Source organism: Crotalus tigris, unplaced genomic scaffold (assembly GCF_016545835.1).
Source record: "Crotalus tigris isolate CLP2741 ecotype Arizona unplaced genomic scaffold, ASM1654583v1 scf7180000022411.5474196:2289641, whole genome shotgun sequence".
NCBI lineage: Eukaryota > Metazoa > Chordata > Lepidosauria > Squamata > Viperidae > Crotalus > Crotalus tigris.
In genome coordinates, this window is record NW_024099112.1 from 410,909 (window position 1) to 437,064 (window position 26,156).

Sequence of the window (26,156 nt, forward strand, 5' to 3'; positions counted from 1 at the left end):
AAAAGCGCAAGTTAATACAGAAGCCCAGGATTACCATGAACAATTCACTAACCGTTCACACCCGAAGCTGAAAGAACAACCTGATTTACAAATAGGAGCAACGTTTGAAAATTCTCTCAGCTGGACCAAATACTGTTATGAATCCATATGGTAAGCAGGTCTTTAGGAGCTTCACAATTTCTTTCTCATGGTCATATAAACCCTGAGCTTGCAGCAGTTTGCAGTTCCAGCAACTGCCATAAGGATTTGCTATAATGATTCAATCTAATGCTGGGAAAGATTGAGGGCAATAGAAGAAGGGGACGACAGAGAATGAGGTGGCTGGATGGAGTCACTGAAGCAGTAGGCATAAGCTTAAATGTACTCCAGAAGATGGTAGAGGACAGGAAGGCCTGGAGGAACATTGTCCTTGGGGTTGCGATGGGTCGGACACGACTTCGCAACTAACAACAACAGTAGATCCTTGAAAAAAACCTCAGGCTTTCCTAACACAAAAACAATTAAATGTACAACACCCCCGCCCCCAATACATCCATATTCTAAATCCACTGAGGGATAAGTATAATTTTCTGCCCATATTATATTTTAATTGCAAAGTTCTAGCTTGGCTTAAGCTTGAATATTTTTAAGAAAATTGAAGAAAGATTAGTTACATTTAAACAGATTAAAGCATAAAGCAGCAGATGTTATTGCTGAATGAAATGTTTACCAGCTGATATTCAAATTCAGGCTATAAAATATAAAGTTAGGTTGGACTGAGTATTTTATTAGTTAAATTCTATTCTCAATGTAAAAAGGATGTGAATGTCCCCCCAATTCCTTGCAACCTTCTTCAAATCAGTGGTGTGAAAGATGGAATGTATGAAAATCACTTTTGTTTTTTTCAGTGGGAATATATATCTTTCTTCCATACCACAGGAATAATGGGTTATGGAAAGGCAAATCTGTAGCCAATCCATTAAATTAATCCATTAATTAAAAATGCAGAATTCTTCTGAAACTTACTCAGATTTTTTGAATGGGCCTAAAACAAGAATTATACTTTAGAATGAAATATTAGTTCTTGCAATTAACAGAAACATGCTACGTTAATATATAAAGTAAATATTGTAGAATTTGGTTTCCAGAAATAATGTAAAGAAATATCATATTGTTCTAAACAAAGAATCCATACTATCTGATTACTACAAGACATAAAAATACATTAAAAGTTGGCTTCAGAGAAGTTGGAAACACTTTCCTCTTACAGTTTTGTCTCTTTATGGTTCAAAATAATTTTCTTTTGTTTCATTGAAAGCAAGAGTCCTATATTGTTTTATAGTTGTTTCTTTTATTAAAACAATTATCAAAATATTCATAACTTTAATATTAAAATATTGTAATATTTATTGTGCTAATGCATATTTAGCTCTAAATCAATATACATTCACCAGCTGTCATGATCTAAAAGTTAAAGAATTATGGAATAATTTCACAGAAAATATATAAATTTCAAGCAAGTAGCAGAAGAGCTTCCCCACTCTCAAATTTTATTTTATGTATTTACTCAGATAGGGAAGTTATGGATTTTATTCACTAGTTCATTTCACTGTTTATGGTTTGCACTAGTGGAAAGAATATTTGTGAATATTAGTAATCCAATTTTTGATTTAATTTTTAATTTAAACAACACTGCCTGAATACTAAAGCTAAAGTTAGTGCAAGGAATAACATTTTCATGAAACTGACAAATTATACATTGGGGGGGGGGGCCTCAGCCATCTACACTGCAGATATCGATTTTGGCCCTGAGTATTTCTGCAGCAGGATATGCTACTCCAGAATGGAGTGCATCCACACATGCGAAGCAAGTTGACATCACTGTCAGATGCCCTAAACCCACACCAATTAAGAAAATGTACCCTTTTGCTGGCATTGCTCTACCTAGGATTAGGAGAGAAGTAGCAGCAGACGCTGAGAACCAAACGAGAGAATTATCCCCCGACATCCTCTGAATGGATACATACCCCAAACTCGTCGACTTAAATCTAGGAAATTTTATGGGAGGAGCAAAACTAAATTAGAAGATGGAGAACAGAATTTATGGAACAAGAAATAATCTCAAAAGAGAACATGGCTGAGGGATTTGATCTCCCTATGTTAGTTGGAAGACACTGAAAAAGTTGATGATGGAAGTGCCTAAAAGTAAAATCAACATGCTCAAATAGGGGGTTGCTGGTGGATAACAATGTGCAATATGAAAGTGGGGAGAGGCAGAGTCTGGGCCATTTGTTGGTCTGTCAATTACTACCAGTAGAATGCACTGAAAGTGATTTGTTTCTGGCCAACGATAAAGCCAAAAAGGTAGCCTCATTTTGGCAGTTTAAGATTTAATCTGGACATGAAATAAATAAAAATCACTCAGGCCTACTTACTATAAACCCTTTCCCCATCCCTTGAGGAAGCATCTCTGAAATGGGGGGGGGCATTTCCAACAGTTCAGGAGAAGATAAAGCCTAATGAAAATTGGTTAGCTCTCCCTGTGCAAATTTAGAAAATTTACACTTATAAAAACAATGCTGGGTTCAGTGAAGTATTCAGAATATTTTAGAAAAATGATTTATAAATCTTAAGTTTCTTGACTTTTAATCCCTGAAGTTTAAAGTTTGTAAGTTTGCTATATAGAACAGTGATGTTTATCTTAAATTAACACTAAAATAATGTTGATAAATTATTTGCACAGCTATTGTCAAAACCACAATAATATACAATTTTGTGAAAAAGTCTACAGGTATTTTCCACTGCAGTTTTTTAAAGGGATTATGCAGGCTTACTCTGTAATTTTACAGAATATCTTTTGGAGAAAGTTTGGCTAAAATACATCCACACACAAAGATACATGCAAACACACAAGATTGAAGGAATATACTAACTCAATCTTTAAAAAAGTTTTGTTTTACAATTTAAAGCAGCACTGTTTGTGTTTGAAACCTGATTTTCATCATCCTTGTTCCAGCCTTTTTTCATTGGAGTAAGTTCTGGAGCAACCACATCACCATCCTATCAAATAATCAAAATGGAGAAATTAAGTTTTGCATTTCAGATAAACTGTTAAGATATTTTGTCATCTTTTCTCCTGACAACTGAAATAAATATTTATGTGTGCATTTAAGGGAGACGATTCCTAAATTATTGGAAAAGATAGAACAATTTTGAGAGATAACAAGATTAAAGATAAATAGAGAAAAAACTAAAGTGATAGTTAAAAATGTTACAGATAAACAAAAAAAGCAATTATTAGAAAAAATAGAATTGCAAATAGTCAAAAAGTTCAAATATTTGGGAATATATTTGACAGCAAGATGTTCCAACAATAAAAGAAGATAATTACATTAAATTGTTAAACCAAATAAAGCTTGATTTGGAGAAATGGAAGAATCTTCAACTGTCAATATTAGGAAGAATTGCTACGGTGAAAATGAAATGTATTACCAAAAATATATTTTTATTTCAAATGATACCTATGAAACTGGAGAAAAAATTCTTTGAAGATTTAAACTCTCTAATTCAAAAATTTATCTGGCAAGAAAAGAAAGCTAGAATTAAATTGAAAATGTTACAAGAAGCCAAGGGAAATGGAGGCTTTGGCTTGCCAGATTGGGTTTTATATTATCAAGCATCAGTGTTAACATGGATAAAAGAATGGATAGCTCTTAGAAATAAAAGATTTCTGTATCTGGAGGGACATGACCTGCAGCTTGGTTGGCATGCTTTTCTATGGTACGGAAAAAATAAAATACATAAATACTTCTAAAACCACTACATTAGAAATGCATTATTGTTACCTTGGGAAAAAATAAAATTTAAAATTTATTTTAAAAAACTAGGATGGCTTTCAACAATGGAAGCATTCGTACATCCAAATCTAGTCAGTCTCAATAAAATATGGACATACAAAAATATTCTAAATTCTGAAGGGAACTTAAAATCCAGGCAAGAGATGGAAAATCAGGCATCGATTTAACACCGTGGTCACATTTACAAATGCAAGTCAGATATGATAAAGATATTAAACAGTACAGATTTTACAAAGAACAGATTATGTTTGATCAGAATTATTAATTTCTGATGAAAAGTTAATTTAAAAAATGTACAATTTCTTATTAAATTTCAAAATGGGAAGATGAACAAGTAAAAGAGACAATGATAGTATGGGCAAAGAATTTTGGATATAATATAGAAAAGTGGCAAAGTTTGTGGGAAAGAAACTATAAATTGACAATGTCAGCTTCATACAAAGAAAACTTATATAAAATGTTTTATAGATGGCATTTGGCACCAAGATTAGCAAAAATGTTTAAAAACATGTCAGAGAAATGTTGGAAATGTAAACACAAATCAGGAACTTATTATCATATGTGATGGATATGTGTTAAAGCAAGGAGATATTGGACAATAATACACATTTGGTTAGAAAAAATGTTAGAGAAACACATAGACTACAACCCTGAATTTTATTACTAGGTATAATGCCAGAAAAACTTGATAAAGAAAGTACATATTTGATTCTACATGTGATAACAGCAGCAAGAATTATATTTGCACAATATTGGAAAAATGAAGAAATACCACCAGAAGAAGAAATAATCAAAAAAATATTAGATTGTGCGGAAATGGACAGACTTACTTTAAGGTTGAAAGAAAAAGAAGAAACAGAATATTTTCAAACTTGGGATCTATTTTATCAATGGTTAGAGAAAAGATTTAGGGATTAGGAATTTAATTCGTATTAGTGAATAAGATACCTACATAACACGTTTTGTTGAATAATTATTATTGAACTTTGTTTAAAAATAACAATAATAAAACTTTTTTAAAAAAAAGAATTACACTTTCCAAAATGTTCAGGAGGATATCTTATTATGAGTGTACTTTCATTCATGTATGAACATCTTACCGTTGGTTTAGAGAAATCCTTATTCATACACCACTGAACAAAATATTTTGTAGCAGCTTCAATTATCCTTGTATCCTTTTTTTTACAATAAACTCTGATGATCTGCTCTGCAAATTTTTCTGGGAGCAGCTTTGAAACCTTAAAGACATAAATAATTAAAACGCTTAACTTCAGTGACTTTCCTGATCTTCCCCAAGCAGTAAAACAGAACATTGAAAGCCATTATAAAAGGAGCATCTAATACAAGCATAATAGAGCTAGTGTAGAAGATTCAACCTTTAAAACTGAATATCATTACAGGCAATTCTCAACTTATTGCTTAGCGACTGTACAAAGAACCCACCCCCAAAAGTACTTTTGACCCAGATCTGAAACTGCAATGGCTGCTCTCTTCCCCAGTCTCATATCGTATTTTGGGCACTCAGCAAGTGGATCACATTTACGGCCATTTGCACAATCCTGCAATCACATGACCATGATTTACTCTTTTTTTTTTTGCCAGCAACTAGCATATGGTTCTGATTCTGGCAAAAAATGGCCATTGAGGACACAAGATTTACTTAATGCTTTACAGGGTTTGCATTACAATCACAGGGTTCACGTTACAACCGCTACAAATAACATTGTAAATTCAGATATGGTTATATGATAACTTCATGAATTCTGAACATAATTCTGGGCTCAATTATACTTTTAAATCAAGGACTACCTGTAATATGGTGGCTATTTTCTTAAAACCAATACAATAAACTGGCAAAATGAACTGCTCCCATTTTTACTTACTTGTTCTCTTGCAATTTTGACTGCCTGAGTGATGTCATGCTTGCAGTAGAAATGAACATTATTGACGGGGTTCCTTTCTTTCATTCCATAATCCATATCAATAACCTTTATATGGCAAAATCAAAATAGAGCACACTTAACAATTTATATAAATACACTCTAAGAAAGCAAAGTAAGGTATTTTATTTTTTAAAAAGGCTGAGCTTGGTTGTTTTCTTGCAGACGTTTCATTACCCAGATTAGATAACATCATCAGTGCTAAAGATCAGTACTAAAACTGATAAGGATACCTAGTTTGCAAAAAACAACCAAGCTCAGAGACCACCAAGGAACCCACTGAGCTACAAATATTCTCCTTTATTGATAAAAACAAAACCAAAAAAGCACCTTACTTACATCAACAAAAAAATCTTCAGCCCTCAGTTCCACATCTTGAGAAATTGCCATAGGTTTGCACTCAACAATTTCAGCACACAATCTATCATAGTCTTCCTGGAAGGCATAACATTTTTAACTTTTCATTGAGTCAGCAGACAACAGTATTTTCGGAAACTTGATTAATATTTTAAAAAATATTTTAGTTACATATATCATTTACTGCAACAAATACAGAATTGCTATAACATTATATTCTATCTATATAATCTATATGTGTGTGTGTGTGTGTGTGTATGTGTTTATGTGTATAATTTTCAAAGCAGTAATTACATCTACATTGGCAAGAACATTCCGAACACTCTTCAGATGGACTACAGTTGGAGTGAAGTTAATCTCCATTACAAAGAGAAGGCAAGGTTACTATATTGTAATATTTATTATTTCATGATAAAAACGTATAACTACATTTTCTTGGAAATATATAGTATATAATTGAAATATGGATTTAATAAAAAGTATGGCTCATATGCTCTAACAGCCTCTAAGGTACCTACATTATTAGGATCCTTAAAAGATGCAGCACTCTTATGAATGAAAAGCAACAATTCAATTTTACAAAAAGAAAAATAAGAATATTAGTCATATATCTGAACTGTAGAATGAAGAAACATGAAAAATAATTATTAAATACAAAATGAATTTATCGGAAGATACATTTTTGAAAGGAAAGTTTTTTGGGTTTTTTTTCCAGTGCCTTGTACCTTATTGAAAGGAAAGTATGGAGTACATGCCTTTTGAGAGTATGTGTGCATGGACAGCAATTTAATTCTATTGCTATTTCCAATAGAAGTTCTGTTGTAAATGGAGAATATCCTACCTAATTCATTGCAAAAGGATTTTTCAATTTTCAAAAACATGTTGTTTCCTGCAAGTACACTACCCAATAATTACCAAAGGCTGCCATCTCTTCTTTTCCTGTGCAACTGGGATGAAAAGGCTCATTCCCATGATTTTCTATGAACACTGAAACATTAGTTCTGATTAGACAATCCTTGCCCTGTTGGGTTATTGTTTCAGAGATATTTCCTTACTTAAAAAGAGAAATAAAGTTGGGCAAAAAAAAAAGCAGTCAGAATAGAAGCAACTTTCAATTTCCTACTACCTTCCCCGTTCAGTTTCCTTGTAGGAATCTGTCAAGGAGGACAAGAAATATTTCTTTCTCCGTCCCTCCCTCTTTCCCATTTTCTTCCCTTCTCTTTCAGGTAAGCAGGTAAGAAGCTGCTGCTGAGTGGAGGAGGAAGCAAGGGATTGTGATACTGGCTCAAAAACTGTCATAAGACGATTGAAAATAAAGATCATATTATAACAGCCACAACTTTCCCAAATTTTATCCCTTGGGAGTCATGGGCCCCAGATTTTGGAAACATTTTGTAAGTTAGCCCATTTGAAGTAACTTGGTTCAGAAATTGTTATCCTATGATGCACCATTTCATCCAATCAAAGGACACAGAGTTTTAATAGTATAGAAATGGAGCACTCAAGCTACTAAGAATTCCATTTCACTAAAACACACATAAATAAAACATTCTGAAACAATGAAAGTTCTACTTTGCACAGATTCATCTGGTGTTCCAATTACAACCTTTCCTGGATTGGGAGACTTTGCTCACAATTACTCATGCCTTAGTCCCTTCCTATTTGGATTATTGCAACATGTAGATGCAGAGAAGAGCAATAAAGATGATTAGGGATCTGGAGGCTAAAACATATGAAGAATAGTTGCAAGAACTGGTCATGTCTAGTGAAGAGAAGGACCAGGGGTGACATGATAGCAATGTTCCAATATTTGAGGGGCTGTCACAGAAAGGAGGGAGACAACCTAATTTCCAAAGCACCTGAAGGCCAGACAAAGAACAATGGATGGAAACTGATCAAGGAGAGATTCAACCTAGAAATAAGGAGAAATTTTCTGACAGTGAGAACAATCAACCAATGAAACAGCTTACATTCAGAAGTTGTGGGTGCTTCATCATGGGAGGCTTTCAAGAAAAGACTGGACAGCGACTTATCAGAAATGGTAGAGGGTCTCCTGCTTGAGCAGGGGATTGGACTAGATGATGCACAAGGTCTCTTTCAACTCTATTATTCTGACGACTACCCAGAAACTTCAACTGGTTCAGAATTTTTATTTATTATTATATTTATGTGCCACCCATCTTGTCAGTAGAGGCAACTGTGGTGGCGCACACAGTGATGAGTCCCCTTAGGGGACTTTTAAATGCTCTTGGTCATCCTTCCCTATTTTTAATGATCCAAATTTCAAAATATTGCCAAACTTTATGAATCTTATGACAGATTTATATTCAAGAATATAGAAAATGAATGATTGCTCAATTATTATAGCTAAGTGAATTCATACAATGAAATGACATAACATGCAACTTAAAAAATTGTCTCTACCTTTTTAATTTCCTTGCCCTCTGGTGGCTGTGTTTCCCCCAAGCACTTAAAGAGATCACGCTGCTGTATTTTACACAGAATTTCCCGTGCATCACTCAGCTCTGGTTCATCAGAATGTAGAATCTTTAAAAAGATTTCATCTGCCACAGTAGCAATATATAAATAATTATTCTCACATATATTTCTATTAAAGATTTCAATAATAAACAATAATGCAAACTAAAAGAAAGAGCGTGAGATCCGCTTTCTTGTCGGGCTGCCAGCAAGCAGCTGAGGCAGCTCCAGACTCCCGCTGCCCCTCCTGCTTCCCTGCGTGGTTGGCCTGTCAGAGCAGCAGTAGCTGCAGATGGGGCCCAGGCCAGGCAAGGGCTTCCTTCCAGCCATCCCGGGGCCATCTCTGCCCGCATCAATGGGGCTCTCTGGCCAGTTTGCCATGATGTAGGACAGCCGACAGGCTGTGGCTCCTGACAAACACCATCTGCCCCCATGCGCTCGCTGGCTTCTGTGTGCAGGGGTCGATGGTGTCAGGCAGCAACCAACCCTGCCTGGTCCTCACAGGCATCCCTCCCCACGAGCATCGTTGAGGTGGCCATACCCACCCTGGCCATGCCCACCCAATCAGCCATGGCTACTGCAGCCATGCCAACCCAGTCAGCCACGCCCACCCAGCACCCAGCAATAAATGTGGGGTTTGGGTTGCAGTTTGGGCACTCGGTCTCTAAAAGATTCGCCATCACTGGGATAAGATCTTTTTCCTCATTTTCTAATTCCACAAACCCTTCCAAACTATAGATTATATAACTGTAGTACCATCCAAAACAGTAAAGACCTGCAGAAATACCCAGTTTTTGAGACGATTTGCAGTTTCAGTGGAAACATTGTTATAGTATTATAGCACCTTGTTGCAAAACTGAAATCTGAGAGAAATACTTCTCATATTTAATGTGATAAGAATTTCTGGCAAACCCACATATTCACCTGTCAGCTTTGTATAGGCTTCCATGTCTTCCAGTGCTGTAGAGATCTGGAATACTTTTCCATCTGAGCCCTTTATTTTGATATGTGGATCAGCCTTTAAAAAGGCATCAGTAATCCTAATATGAAATGGATGATATGAACTGGAAATTATTAAAAACTCTTTTCCAGAAACTACAAATTTAATTGTACTTAAATATAAACATTTACCTTCTTCAATGAAATCTACTTTGACAATTATTAAGAGAGAAAGGAAGGAGTTTGTTCATCTGGGCTATATTAGCAGAGAAAAACAGTTAATTGGCTAGATTAATTTATTAAAAATATTTTGAGAGACCCATGATACTTCTAAGTATATTAACACAACTTATTCATAAAAAGTACAGCTAAACATCAGGCCTTATTGAAGCAGCATTTCCCTCCCTAATCATGTAGAGATATAACTTCTTCAAATAATATCTTGTTCATTGCAAATGTATGCAGATTTAAAACTATTAAAATGCATATTTTTATAAGAATTGATTTAATCAACATTTCCCACCAGAGTAGATCCTTTCAAACTTACATGGTTTCAATAATGTTGCCAACTTTATGCTGATATGCTCTGCGGTGCAGACAATTTCGTGTGTGGAACATATCATACACATTTCCAACCTCCTTTTAAATATAAAAAATATTTATCTTTGTTATTAAAACTATAGCTACAAAACAATACAGCATTGAGAACAGTATTACCAACTAATTCACAAAAACATCCACTTGCAAAATCTCTGACTCTCTAACGGTCAGGGATATATGAAATACTCACTCCAAATGCTCATTTCAGATGTACAGAAATGAATTCTGATGACTATTTTGAAGAAATACAGGATATTTCTGGAACATTTATTATGAATAAAATATTCACTATGTAATGCTATATATCAAAAGCTTAGATTGGTCATCCGATTCACAGCTTCTCATAAGTCTAAGTCTAAAGAGGATCACTCAAAGCTAAATGTTTATTACTGCAATCTTACTGTATCAATTTTACCATAGTTCCTTATACTGGAGTTTGTTTTTCTAAATAGTAATGTTTTTAAAAAAACTACTCTTGAACAGAGCAATATATGGACTCTATATTGACAATATATTGTATGAAAGTTCTATAAATATAAAATTATTTTAATCAGTGAAAAATTCTCCAACAGTTATTTTTGCAGTTTACATTGCTTTGTTGTTTAGATGATTTTTCTATCATTATGTCTTAGATATTTCATCTTATATTTTAGTAGACCCACAAGGCAATATTATATTCAGCATTTAAAATGACAGGTCATGGCTAAAATAGCCAGCACAGTGGAACTGAAGGGCCAGGCGGAAGCCCCATCTCCCCTCAAGTCTAGATCTTCCTTCCCTTCAAAGGGAATTTGCAAATCTTAAGTGAAATAAAAGGTGTCACGGGGACACTTCTGACCCTTATTTCTGCTTTGATGATGACGACGACAGCATATATCTGCAAAAATGCAATAAATAAATAAATAAAAATAAGCCATCCGGAGTCGTCTTGAGACAAGATGGGCAGCAAAAACAAATCTAATAAATAAAATATAGGTTAGAGATTACATAAAACAGCTTCTTGCCTTGATCGCTCTTTAAGGCTTTCAGCGCCACTCTTTCACCATTCAATAAACTCACTAACTTTGATAAGCAAAGAGTTAGCTTTCTAATCTTTGGAAGTCAGAATTTAGACTAGTAAGAAATCCAGTTCTAAAATTCTGTATTCTCCTTCAGAAGAACTATAACCTTTTCTTATTCCTGTCGTGTAGTTTGGATAACTGATACCTTTGTGAAATATACAAAATACACAATCTGTCCAAGGGAATTTACCTTGTCACGGGTACAAATATGCATCATATCTTTCACTTGGCACACCCGAGCAAATTTAATGAAGCGTTCATAATCAAAATTGTTTTGAATTCCAAGATGATGACAATCCCTGAGTATATTCCAAAAAGACAAATAAGACCATTCAAATATGTTTTTTTCAAATCTAGTTTGGATTTTATATTTTCTCATGAATACATTTACAATGATTATAATAAATATTATTGCACACAAATTAACATACAGTACTGATTTAAAATATTATTTATGGAAAGCAAAACAGTAGCAAAATTATTAAACCAAAATAGATGATGAACATGAAACAGGTCAATAATGTATTTCAACATTCTAAAAATCTATAGCAATCAACATTTTTAATGTTCATTTATTTGATTTTAAAGTCATGGTTATCATCTGACCAATATTCTTTCTCATTTTCCACCATATTGTTTTCTATGAATTAGAGATCCACAGGAATCATTTCACTCAGAAAAACATCAAATGTGGACTGGTGAGGATGCTTATTTTTACTCAGCTTCCTCTACAGCTTTCTGATATATTATTCTGCAGAATCAATAGAAAGAGTGCTATGGTCGAGATATTGTAGAGGTGGAATGAAAATAATTGAAAATTGCCATTTGTATTGATATCAACCTACTTTACACAGAACTAAATTTGGTACCAACGTATTGGCTTATCAAAGATTTCTCAAAATGATCCAATTAATAACTTAATTTCTTTATTTATTAAAATACATGATAAAGCTTGAGATAAAACTGAGCTAAGATCTACCCATTTCTTGCCCACTCTTGATATATATGAATAGAGTTTGGTATCCTCTGAAAGGAAACTACATTAGGTTATTTATTATTTCTATGTATGCTTGCCTTTACATCAAGATGACTAACAATTTAAAATAATACATAATAACATACAAAGCATAAAAACACTTAAAATCATTGATAAAATTCAAGGAGTCTAATTACAAAGAAAAATACATTCCTATTCTTTTAGAAATGGAAAAATTTCAGTTTCTTGAAGGTGTTGTGGGCAAAACTCTTCCAATATCACTTCTAAAAATGTTTTCAAGTCCGATAAATAGTAATGTTTCCATACCTGGCAAAGTAGTCCCATTTATCAACATCAATGCCACTTGTTTTGTTAGCCACTATTTCGTAAAGAAAACTCTTTTTTGGGGAACGACCATGATAGGGCCACTGAATGAGAAGGACAAAAATATAGGCAAATACTGTCTTCTAATCAATATTTTTTTACCTATTTCATGGTGAAAATAAATTACAATGGAACCAAGATTTTTAAGCAGTACCTTTCCAAAGTTTTGCAAATGCTGCAGCAAATTAATTCCTATAATCAGTATTTTATGAGCCATGATGGCGCAGTGGTTAGAATGTAGTATTGCAAGCTTACTCTGCTCATATTGCCAGGAGTTCAGTTCCTTCAATCCTGATGGGCTTAAGGTTGATTCAGCCTTCCATCCTTCTGAGACTGATAAAATGAGGACCCAGATTGTTGGGGGCAATATGCTAACTTTATAAACCACTTAGAGACTGCTGTAAAGCATAGGTGCTAAATTTAAGTGCTATTTTAATCATAAAGAATTAAAAAGCGGGAAGCCCCAGCCCGGCCCATGGAGGCGGGGGAGGGTGAGGCAGCAGCAGTGGTGGGAGAAGGGTGTCAGCAGGAGGCAGGACAGTAGTGCAGTGTCAGGGATGGAGGGGGGGGAGCAGGACAGTGGTGACTGTCCACAACAGTTTCAGTTTTTTATGTGGCCCTTGGGAAAATTAATTGCCCATCGATTATAGATGTATTCCATAATTATTCCCATTGCTGTACGATGCCTGATTTTAAAAAAAGTTTTGCATTTATATAGAGAGTTTATGTATGTGCCCTAGTGGGTGTCTTAATTCTGTATGACATTTCAAAAAATTCTTAGAAGCCTTCCCTCATTTCTGAGTTCAGTTTTTAATTTTGTTTAAAGAAAGATTTATTTTTTATTTGAACAGGATTGAAAAAACATTTATACATTTATTCTAATGATAGCTCTAAACATGTCAGCAAGCAGCATCTTCCACCCTCAGAAATGTCAAGACTAAGCCAAAGCCTTTCTGCACACAACAGTTTGCTGTCCTACTGAACTCTTGCACCTTACATATTAAAATAAGTAACTAACAGAAACTAATGACCTTGCCTTTTGCCTCTTTCCTTTTTTGATCCCAGTTCATTCTAGTAAACTGCACATTTAGGTAAGATCCGGGGATATGAAAAATGGAACTCACCTTTTTAACCCCCCTTTCCTTCTCAACAGGACTTGCTATCTGTTCTTTGATAAAATCTATGTCTTCATCCAACTTGAGACCATAATATTCCATTTTCGACCTTAGCTTATTGGAAGTGATTAAGTGTTCAAACATCTGAACAGAAGCCTGCTCATGCTGTAAACATAGATATAAATATATATTTGTTAAATCACTTTTTTTTAAGCATACGGCATACATAGTCAGGGGAGTCTACAATGCTCTGGCAGCTACTTTATTTTATTCACGCATGCATGCTATTCACGGGTACACTACAGGGGGCAAACTAGCTTTGCCCCAGCTGGCTAGCAGCTTTTGGTGGATGTCGGGTCATAATAGGCTTTCTTCCACTGACTTTGCCTTGCAACTGGGCAGGTCCAGCGCCGGCTCCCACTTCCACATGGAATGCTGCTAGTTTTTCCCACTGGAGAGATATCTATTTATCTACCGGCATTTTTACATGCTTTCAAACTGCTAGGGTGGGCAGGAGCTGGAGAAATGATGGAAGCTCAGTCTGTCACGTGGTGTCATGGGTTTGAACAGCCAGAGTGCCGACCATTTCTGATCAACAAATCCAGGGTCATTAAGCTGCTGCATCACTACACCCTCTTTATGTTAATCACAATATAAACTATCAATCAATCCAGCATAATTAATATTTCTGCTTAAAACTATGATTTAAATTTGGCTTATGAATCCTAGCTATTTTGAAGGTAATTTGCTATAGTTTTAAGTTTGTATGTATTGCAAACAATATTTAGTTACTGCAGTTATTGTTGCTTTTCTATCCATTCAGAGAATAAGCAACAATAAAATACTTGCTCCTAGAGCAGTGGTTCTCAACCTTTCTAATGCCGCGACCCCATAATACAGTTCCCCATGTTGTGGTGACCCCCAACCACTTATACATCACCGGGTGCCAGGGGCGTGGCCAAAGGGGGGAAAATGGCAGACAGCCTTGTTTGGCGACCCCTGTGAAATGGTCATTCGACCCCAAATGGGGTCCCGACCCACAGGTTGAGAACCACTGTCCTAGAGGTAATTGTCGACTTACGACAAATCATTTAGTGACTATTCAAAGTTACAACAGACTCTCCAAAAGCTATGGTTTCTCTTGCTGTCTTTGACCAGAATGTTAACTGTTGCTGCCTTCAAAAGAGTGACTTTTGTCTTTCAGAAACAGATGGAAAGATTGTCTACAACACAGTCCTTTCAGCCATCCCAAGAAAGTTCCGCACCCATTTGCACAGATAAATGCCCAACTGGCCTCAAGAACTCTCACACCGCTAATGATCAACCCTCAGAGTGCTAACAACCAGATGACTGCAGAGAATATAAAATTCTTCCATGCCCCACCATTCAGTCAGAACTGAAGAAGTTTCTTGGATGAGAAGCAAAACATTTTCAAGAAAAAAAATCCAAGAAAGTCTGGTTGCCTTTTGGAAAAGCACCTTTGGGACAACCATGACTTGGATGATTGAGAATCTCCATGGACATATCTCATTTACAATACATATAAATTTAATAAATTAAATAAAATAATACCCACCTTCCATTTTAATCCTGGGCGAGCAAGTGGCATGAATCCTCCATCAAACATCAAACCATGACTTGGATGATTAAGAATCTCCATGGACATGTCTCAATTACAGTACATATAAATTTAATAAATAAAATAAAATAATACTCACCTTCCATTTTAATCCCGGGCGAGCAAGTGGAATGAATCTTCCATCAAACATATGTGAAAATGGTCCATGACCTAAAAGTAAAGATTATGCAATTAATCTTTGTGGCAGAGTTAAGATGTGTGTATTTTTAAACACATATAGATATACTACTCAAATGTTCCTCAAATTATTGAGGTATTACTAAATTACAGCCAAAGTATTCACTTATTGTGTACTGAACCTGAATTGGTAATTTTTTAATACACTCCCTCTCTCTCTGATTAACAATTATACTAGAATTAAAATTTAAGTTTCTATCAGTTTTCAAAATATCGGTATTTTAATTGCTTGCGTTGAAAAAACCGTGTTGAAATAAGTAATTTAATTTATAGAGTAGAACTTTAGAAGCTAAAAGCAATATTAAGCCAAAGAAACAAACTAGAAGTCAAAGAAAATGGCATGTTCTTTCTGTTACATTATTCAAAACATGGTTTGTAATCAGTTCCTAAAAACAGAAAAACCTTAGCATTTGGACTTATATTTGTGCTAACTGGTAATACACAAGATTTATCTTTCTAACAACTCCACTGCATATTAAAACTATATTTAGTTTTCCTTTCACAGAATAATTATGCTAAAATATTGCCAGAGTTCCCAAAGCAAGATCTTCCTGCCTTACCTTTCTTTTAGATGTTTCTAAATGTTAACATTAAAATGAATAATATTAAAAAAGTTGACATGCTGTGAAGCAAAACAGTGTCATTAGAGTCATTTAAAGAATTATTTCTGTAAATATCTCAGAATTCAACACAAAAATGGTGGCTGGCTGCAACTTAGGTCTTTGTTATAAATGAACTGAAAGTAATCTGGGACCTGAAGGCAGGCAGCCTGAGGAACTAGGCAGGAACTAGCAGGGATGTGTTAATGAAGTAAAACATTGCAATAACACTCCTGACAAATTCAGTTGCTGGTCAGTGACTGTGATAAAAGCTATCTATCCTGTAAATTTTACAGCTACCTGCACAAAATAATGACAGCTAATTGGGGCTAAAAATAAGGTTTGCTATAATCTTTCAAAATATAATATTTTATGTATAATCAATCTTTCATGTATAACACAGCCCAGTTATTGTTCATTTATTCCTGCTTGCTCCATTGTATTCTAAATTATGCTAATCAAAGAAAATGTTTCGGTTACTTTAAACTGTGTTTAAGAATCTGCAACACTTTGTTTTTTTCCCACCCCCTTTTTCTCCTTGTCTCGTCTTTTGCTCTTCTGCCAAGGCTCCAGGCTCAGCTGGAAGAAGTAACAACTTATGTTTCTGGACTAATTGCCAGCTATTAAGCTATTGTGTACTCAGACAGAGCTAGAATAGATAAGGAAATTCAAAGGAACTTTTTAGACAAGCAAGAACTTTGTCATGTGTATTAGTTATAAAAAGCAGAATTTTTCTGATTAGGTTGTTCTTACTCTCCTCTGTCTCACAGCAGTGCATGCATGTGACAAGAGATTGAGACACCCAGTTTATTCCTTTGATCAAAAGAATAAACCTGTGTTTTTTTCAGTTGCCTTGTGTTCAGAGTCTCATTGGGATTTATTAGGATTCTGAGCTAAAAACCTTACACTATAAGCCTACAGTAAGTATATATATCCAAATAAAGAATGGTACAAAGCTAACAACAACAACAAAAGAAATTATTTTGACTCTAAAGCTCATTGACAGCAGAAATATACCGTATTTTCCGGTGTATAGGGCGACCCGTCGTATAAGACGACCCCTGACTTCGGCCCCGATTTCCATGCCTAGAAAGTCATCTTATACACTGGAAACTACCGTAATTTCCAGCATATAAGACAACTCGGCATATAAGACGACCCCCGACTTCGGCACCGATTTCCATGCTTTAGAAAGTCGTCTTATACGCCGGAAAATACGGTACTCCTGTGGATGTACAGCTCTATTTGTTTTAGCATACTTAACAGGATTGGCCTTGTGAACTTCTATCTCTCTCATAGGATTTGGGAAAGAATGTCACCCCACATAAATTACTTCTGTGTGCCATCAGTTGGTCACATTCCATTGGTGGAGAAGCACTGAATTACCACATCTCTACAGCAGATAAGAGTCAAAATAACAAATTCTAGTTGAGACATTTCATCATTAAATTGACTTTTGTAATCTCTTTGTACACCTTAGCCACATCAGCAACTGCATTTTAAATATTGATACAGTTTACATCAAATTAATATTTATTCTTTTGTATAGAAATTAATTTACCTGTCTCATGTTGAATGCAGTATTTTATAATTGTACCCTACTCTTTTTCCACAAGCATGAAATTTGTCCATTTTTCTATCTCAGGGCCAACATACATTTGATCAAGTGAATGCAGAAGTTAATACAGTTGCTAAGACTTCTGGTTTGCCAACGCGGCCGCCATGGACGTCGGAAAGACAAATTCTGTCTTCCACATCCAGTTTCACATCGCTGGGGGACCCTGGAAAGAGTCAAAAGTCACACCTGTAGGGGTAACCAGCAAGGAGGGGATCGCCGCTTGATCGCAGAAGAGCGGTAGCCCTTCCTCTTGATCAGGGGCAGGCCTCCAAACCGGCGGACAAAAGACTGGCCATAGCAGACAGCCGAAGTCACACTTACCACCAGGCAACTATAAAACAGCGCGGATGAGACTGGGTGAGATCTACCTCTCTTAAATCCTAACTATTTTTTTTATCTGCAAAAGCTGCTTAAAGTACTTTCCCCCCTGTGAAGAGGGAAATTAGATTTTACCCCTCCCTCCAGAAACAGCAGCAACTGACTATCCAGGGGAGTTTAAAAACATTGCAAGAATAATCTGATCCTAATTGGAATTTTAGTTTTTCAAGTTTGTGGACTAAAAGAATTTTAGAGCTATGTAACCTTGAGAAGCCCAGGTGTGTTCCATACTCAGTGACAAATTTTTTTTTCTGTATTCTCTGATTGCAAAGCTTTTAACCTAATATATTACAAAGAGAATATGGGTGAAGGCTAGGAACAGATTCTTTTTATGTTGAAAGCAATTCATCAAACTATTCTAACAGCTACTGATGAAATAAGAGGTTACAGAAAGGAACAAGATGTCAGCCCAGAGATACGAACTCGAACTTTGATTTCAACTAAAAAATGAACTACACAGAATACAACAGAAAAAGTAGAACAATTAAATATTATGACAGAAGACTCAATTGTCAACAAATACAGTCAATGGAAAATCCAGAAAAGGGACTGACAATATGGAAAAGGGAAAAGACTTTCTACATAAATCAGAAAAAACCTGAGGATCAAGAAGAAGAACAGACTGAAGAGAAGATAAACAGTTCAGAACAACTACGTCGAGATGGAAAAATAGAGAGATGATTTGTTAGTCCTCTCAAAAAAAATGGCGACCAGATGGTTTTTTCTACATCAAATCATATACATAATAATACAGGGAGATTTATTTGATGATTCAAAAGCACGGACATGGAAGACGATTTGGCAAAGAAAGAAAGCTAGAATAAGACTGAAGAAAATTGAGATTTTGACTTACTAGTGAGAATTAGAATATTCTAGAATATATTCAAATGTGTTCTTTGAATACTAAATATTGTAATGAGTGGAGATAAAGAAAACTTTGGTCATTTAAAACTTGGAAGTATAAATATTAACAGTTAAATCTGAATGTTGATTTGCTTATAAAGGTTAAATGTAAAGATAATTAAGATAGATATAAGCTAAAATTTATCGATGAATGTAATAAATATGTTTTTATTTAGCGGCAATAATAAAAATTATTAGCTTAAATATGAGATAGTAGATATCAAGAGAAAAAAAGAGGAAGTATTAAATGTTGAAATAACAGAAATTTTGATTACTAAATTTAAGATATTTGGAAATTACTAAAAAATAAGATTATATTGTATTATTGATTAGTTGATGTAAGATGGTGAGAACTCAAATAGATAAGGTGTATCCTGAACATTAGATCCTAAGATAAATTGTGATAAAGGGAATTGGGGTTATTTAAAACTTAGAAATTATAAATATTAAACGTTAAATTTAAACATTAATGGGAAACTAAAATTGGGAAAAACTAATCACGACAATGATTGTCAGAAAAAATTGAATGTTAAAACAATTAAGATATGTATGAACAAAAATTATTGATAAATGTAAGAAAGTTACTTTTATTTAAGCGATATAAACAAGAATTGTATTAATTTAAATATGAGAAAGTAAATACTAAGGGGGAAAGAAAGGAATTATTTAATGTAATAAATAATTTAATGTAATAATTTGAGATCTGTACTAAAAATAATTGTATGTTATTGAATTTTTGACCAACTCAGCCGCCACATTGCTTTTCAAATATTTAAATGTAAAATTAGAAAATTAATAAAAATTGTTCAAAAAAAAGTTAATACAGTTGTTAAAACTGTCACAAGAAATAGTTTGAAATGGTATAAAATGTGTATATACATATTACTTATTAGCAAAAAGATTACTTACCCAAATCATGACAAAGTCCAGCAATCTGAACACAGAGAATATCCCTTTGATCAATATTCAGTTCCGGTTGTCGTTCTTGCAACGCCTGCACCAAACGGCCTGCGAGATGACTAACACTTTTCCAAAAAGGGAAGAAATTATCTTTTTATGGCTTGAATTTAAGATTTATAAATAAAATGGGAATTTAAGTTACAAATGTAATGCAATTATGAACTGCTATAAGGCTTATTTAAATTCTGAATTTCAATATTATAAGATAGAGAATATTTCACGTTAAAAGATCTTTGTTTTGAACAATTAAATCTTCCTCATGCATCCACTTAATGTCAAACAAGGAAGAAATTTTTTTAAAGGAAGAAAACAATATCTGCGTATTCTTGCCTGTATTTTATATACACTATGTAGAGCAGTGTTTCTCAACCTTGACAATTTTAAGGCATGTGGACTTCAACTCCCAGAATTCCACAGCCAGCATTGCTGGCTGTGGAATTCTGGGAGTTGAAGTCCACATGCCTTAAAATTGTCAAGGTTGAGAAACACTGATGTAGAGGCAAGTTTTCTTTGGCTCAAACAGAAATTAAGAAATGTTTTCCTCTCTCTTGTTTATTTTTGCATGGAGCATGGAAACCTTACAATACAGAAATTCTCTCTACACAAATCCCAGTTTTATTAATGTATTCAACATAATAAACTGCATTATATTCAAGATACTAGCTATATAAGTCAAGTAGTCTTTCTTTTCAACTACAATTATTAGTGGTGATTCCCAAAGTTTATGAAAAAATACTATGTATTGTAAATTTTAAGTATAGTTAAATATGCAGCATCATAAAGCAAAATTTAAATATAAAAATTTCCATCAATGGAAAACATATAGCAGGAACTGGTTATTTTAAAAACTTCAGTAGAATCTTTTTACTTATACAAAGGCAATTCCTGCGTATAAACAAGTAAACAGTACTCCTTACCCAAGAGAATGTTCAAAGCGATTGTGTGATGCTCCTGGGAAAACATAATAAGTGCCACCCAACTGTTTAATATATCGTAGACGCTGAAATTGAGGTGTGTCAATAATGCAAACAAGAAGAGGATGCATTTCAATATGACCATGGATTGGATCATTAAATACCTGGAAAAAGCAAAACAAAATTTTAAAATATCCGTTAATCAATGATGAATAATGTTTCAATCAAGAATAAACATTGCCTTTTTCTAATTCTAAAAAATTAAGATAAACACCAGGATAATTAAAAGCCCCTGACTAACAAGTAACAAGTAGCCCAAATGAAAATCAACTGGGACAAATTCATCACACATATAAAACAAAAATTGAAAAATCTGGAGTAATGATTTTAATACTCGTGTGGAAAATGAAAATATTGGCTATTGTTCTTCTATGCAAGGTTTAGGCCCAGGTAAACTAAATCAGGCCTCATGGAAAAAGTATTGAACCAAAGTTTGTGCTATGCTTAATTTTGCAGTTTGCAACTGTACTTTACTTAATAAGATTTTGCTAAGCTTGCTTGAAGCAGTAGATGTGAACTTAAATGGACTCCAGAAGATGGTAGAGGACAGGAAGACTTGGAGGAATGTTGTCCATGGGGTCGCGATGGGTCGGACACGATTTCGCAATTAACAACAACAAAGCTTGCTTGTTTCAAATATATTTAGAACATAAGGAATGGAACAGTAAGATATAGGGAATTGAAAGTAGCTGATGGATGTGGGTTCCAATGTACACGAGTATGTGGAAAGTTATGTTCAGCAGAGCGTCAGAAGGAAGTCAGCAGAAAGTCAGCAGAAAGTATAAGATTGCTGACCATCTGTCTACAGTCTTAGGATGGGAAAGGGTATAAAGAGTTGAGACTGGACCTGATTGATTTACTATTGGCCTATCCCTGTCCTTATTGGAATTGCTATGTCATTGGACCTCATTGCAATGAGTTTTCTACGTAAGTGATGTTGTGTTATTATGTTTGCTATGTTCCAAATTATTAGCAAAATAAACCTCTGAATCTTAAAGTAAGAATTATTGTTTTGTGTTGCTGTCTCGTCTTTTTCATTGGGTTTTTCCACGACACTTGCTATTATCTTTCTTCTGCCATTCTACTATAGATGGCTACTCTCTTACCATCTTGAAGAGATTTGGAGTAGAAAATAAAGCCTGTAGATAAAGGAGGATTTTTTAAAGTTATCTGTTTTAAGATTATGAAAATTCTTATGGAAGGGATGGACCTCGTTATGTTTTTTTAAAAAAAAAAAAAAGCAGGGAATTTTAACTTTTCAGATTTTCAGTTTTATCTTTGGGGTAATCTAAACTTCCATTTCATCACAGAATTTAAGTAATTTTTAAAATAATATAGGCATACTTAGAAAGTTAATATTTGTCCCCCTTCATATTCTGGAAAGATCTTGGTTCTGCTTTTACTCAAATATCTGTTGCCCCCCTTTGTTGCATTAGATGTCATAAGACATATTTGGATGCTACTGGGAAGGAAGCTTAAATCAGATCTCGATTATCAAGAGAAATTGACACTTTAACATAACTCCAGTTTGAGAACTGCAGGTAATAAGTGATTATTTTCCAGCAATAATCTTCCCTGTGTTCAAAGTTTCATATATGATTAAATAACTGATCTTCTGCTTAACTTTGTTCTGGTTATGTGGGATTTTTTGCTTTATTATAATGATTTATTATGTGCTATCAGGTCAATGCCGACTTTTAGTGACCATATATTTTTTTCAAAGCCACTGTTGTCAACTTAGTCTTTTAATTCTTCCAATGGTAAAGCCTTGCTGTTGGTCATCTTCCTTTCCTCTTTACTTCCATCCTTCCCAGCACTGTAGAGTTTTCCAGAGAGTTAAGTCTTCCCATAACGTGTCTGAAGGATGACTTCAGTCTGATCATTTGTGTCTCAAATGGTTACTCTGAGTTGATTTGTTTGATGATCCATTTGTAAGATTACCATGTATAAAGGAGGAGGTTATAAGTTTTCCAAGCAAAAATATCAAATTAATGAAATAACTACAGTACTTGTTATTCTAGTTGTTAGAATACACTAAATTAAATGTTCAAAGGGCACACAGAGGCATGGAAGAAATTAGCATATCCAGTTGATGAACATCAGTGAAAGACAATTTCAGCATCTGTTGGCTATTATTTTTATCATTTTAAGATTATAGTTAATTTAACAGAAAGTATAATTTTTTGCTGGATATCTATATATCCTTTCAGAACGAATGTAATGTAATATCAGCTAAACATTGGAGATGCATAATTCAAAATACAACATTGGTTCATGCAATCCGTTTCCATTGAAAGGGCTGAAAGGATTAGCTGGTAACATCACCATTGCCCAGTTGGGAGGCCCTTTCATGTCCCCATTAATGTGACCACCAAAATGGTACCTATCTATTTGTGATTGCTCGCTTTTGAACAACTAGGTCACACAACAGCATTCGGGTCTCAAACCCAGACTATACATCAACCCAGAGTCCTAATCACCAAGATCCTATGATTCATATGATATGGCCTTCTGTTACAGAGACTTCATTTTAAACAACTGTTATTTCACACATTTTGTTTCAAAGTTGAATTTTATAGATACTAACATTCTTTTGAATTATATAACAATGATTTTGAAATTAATGGGCAGACAGAAAACAGACCAGGTGGTTTTACAATTGTAAAACAACACCTAAACAAACATATAAAAATGAAAGCATGTCTATTCTCTACCACTGATGCAATATCTAAAGACTTCTGTTATATTCTAATAAACATTTTATAGCCAGGTTAAGTATTAAAATTATATAATATTACAGCAAGACTAATTTTGTTTGGTATCAACCTTTTTCAACATACATAATAAATAAGAAATTGTTCTCTCACTTTTGTTATATCAGTTTGACTTTGACTTTGTGCCAGTTGGCGCACACAAACTAGCAGCTTCTCTTTCACTCCTACAGCTCTGAAAATGAAGCATATAATGTGACTTAAACAATTATTCAATATTTTATTTAGTAATGAACTTAGTAGCAATTAATTTAGCTTCCATATTAAGACAAGAATTTTTACAGAAATTTTTAGTAAAATGTCTTCTGGCAGAAAGTGATGGTGATAAACCACTGATTTTTAAAGGATAACTTCATGAACAAAAAGTACATTTATTCTTATTTTAAATAAAATAAAATAGATTTAAATATTTTATTTAAATAAAATAAAAATAGATTTACATTTCCACATTAACTTGATTAATGAGAACATATACATATATTTCATTTTCTCATTTCATCCGGAGCAATGTTCTGCAGATTTTAGCTAAAAATGACATGCATACTATATTTTTATTTACATCCTGCAAGCAAAGCAGTATCCACTATTAGGATGTGTTATAGTAGTGTCAATTCAAGGATGCATGGCACCCCTAAACCACAATGACAAAAGCAATAATCCTTTGGCAGAAGTCAAAAGCTTCTTAGTGTGACTTAGGGCTGCAAAGACCTGCACAACTTTGATTAGGGCCACAGTTCTTATCAAAAAGGATACAGATAAAAGAAATAAGGAAGGTTACAAGGATCAAGTGAAACAGACAACAGGGTACAGGAAACAGAAACAGGACATAAAGTTAGAAAATAAAAAAAGGAACATAGTAAGAACATAAATAGCATTAAAAGGACAACATTATATAAGATAATAAGATAAAATATATAGTAAGATAAATTCTTATTAAAAGTAAGATATTACTAACAATAAAAGATAACACAATGCTATATCATCAGGGAAAATCTTTATTTTGTTATTCACTAAGAAAAGTTGCTTATTATATATATATTTATTATAATAAAAACATTTGCTAGTATACTGTTGAGTTTGTGTTATCCTTGAAATTATGACAGCATGTAACAGAGAAACTTGTCACAATGTAGATAGTGTATTCCATGTTTGTTATTTTGGATAAATGATGTGTGAACTAGCTGTCTATCAACACAATGGAAAGACAAACTTATATCATTGTGTGTGGGCAGGGTATAAGCAAAGTTTAAAAACAGAGGTTTTAAAATGTTTTGGTATGTATTATGTTTTCATTTTATTTTTTGTTTTTGCTTGTATTTTTGCTTTTTTATGTCTTCCAGTTTTTTTGTTTACCAAGGCAATATAAAAAATCTTCCTAAAGTCAGCTTCTGAAAACTAAAGTCACTTCAGGCAAACAAGAATAACGCAAAACCAAAGAGCTCTGCAGATGCAGAAGACATACAATTCTTATAATTCCTTCAATTTGAATAAATAAAAAAGTTGCTTACCGAATTCCCATTTTTTCAAGATGAGGTTCAGTGAGATATGGTACAGTTGAACCGGTTATTTTATGTTCTAGGGAGTTAAATACATACACTTTAACATTTCTTTCTGAAATTGTCATTTTGAAATTATTTGGGAGGTTACAGGACTACAATTAATGAATATACATTAATAACCCTGAAATATATGCAGTATTTGCTTTGATTCATGCAATCATAAATTCTTCAGAGAAGTCATGAAAATATAGAGTATGAAGAGGCTAATAATCCAGGCAACATAAATATTTAATAAATTATTAGAATTAAAGGTACATCCTGTAAATTAATTCTTCATGTTATTCTAAAGAGTGATTCTTCTTGTTCCATAAATATAGGAAAACCTGAATATTGCATTTACCCTAGAATAAATTAGCATAATCAGAAGATCTCCAATACACATTGCAAAACTTCCCTGTGGATACAGGAAGGAAGTTACATAGTAAAGAATGTGGTCTTGCCAGTGCCCTGAAGATTTGCTACTTGCAAAGTAGTTTGATCTTGCTTACTTTAATTTTTTTCTTCTGAAATGTTGACTTGCCAGTTATTAAGTATTAAGATATTTTATTAGAGCATTACTGTCAGACCTGCCACAAATTTAAACCTCTAAATACAAATGATCCTTGGCTCCATTTGTTGAAAAAGTTATAATTTTATTAGAAGTCAAGTGCATTGCAGTAGTGCATAGCCAGAACTGAAAATCGGGAACCAAAATCTCTAAGTTCAATTTTTACCTCTCTTAGCTGCCTCCCATTGCCCACCCCTGTGCGACCAGTAAGGTTCAGACAGGATGTTTTCGTAATGGTCAATCCAAGCACTAGAAGATATGCAGCTGGTATGCCAGGTGACCTTGAAGCAGAATCTCAAAGAGATACAGCATTCACTTTTGTTTTGCCCCTTGCCTTCCTTACCT

General features: G+C 34.0%; 1 protein-coding gene across 1 annotated transcript in view; it reads right to left on the minus strand.

Moving 5' to 3' along the window:
* Positions 1-1,310: 1,310 nt before the first annotated feature.
* The window catches only part of SAMHD1 (SAM and HD domain containing deoxynucleoside triphosphate triphosphohydrolase 1), a 31,161-nt gene continuing 6,315 nt past the window's right edge, over positions 1,311-26,156 (minus strand). The window contains exons 2-16 of the mRNA XM_039319090.1: positions 25,214-25,280; positions 23,802-23,880; positions 20,878-21,038; positions 19,910-20,025; positions 15,405-15,475; positions 13,696-13,851; positions 12,515-12,615; positions 11,402-11,510; positions 10,098-10,189; positions 9,536-9,651; positions 8,558-8,697; positions 6,116-6,211; positions 5,720-5,824; positions 4,937-5,074; positions 1,311-3,039 (exon numbers count right to left, since the gene is read on the minus strand). Of these exons, the coding sequence (XP_039175024.1) occupies positions 2,920-3,039; positions 4,937-5,074; positions 5,720-5,824; positions 6,116-6,211; positions 8,558-8,697; positions 9,536-9,651; positions 10,098-10,189; positions 11,402-11,510; positions 12,515-12,615; positions 13,696-13,851; positions 15,405-15,475; positions 19,910-20,025; positions 20,878-21,038; positions 23,802-23,880; positions 25,214-25,280 (1,667 nt within the window). The 3' untranslated portion in view covers positions 1,311-2,919. The remainder of the gene's footprint in view (positions 3,040-4,936; positions 5,075-5,719; positions 5,825-6,115; positions 6,212-8,557; positions 8,698-9,535; positions 9,652-10,097; positions 10,190-11,401; positions 11,511-12,514; positions 12,616-13,695; positions 13,852-15,404; positions 15,476-19,909; positions 20,026-20,877; positions 21,039-23,801; positions 23,881-25,213; positions 25,281-26,156) is intronic.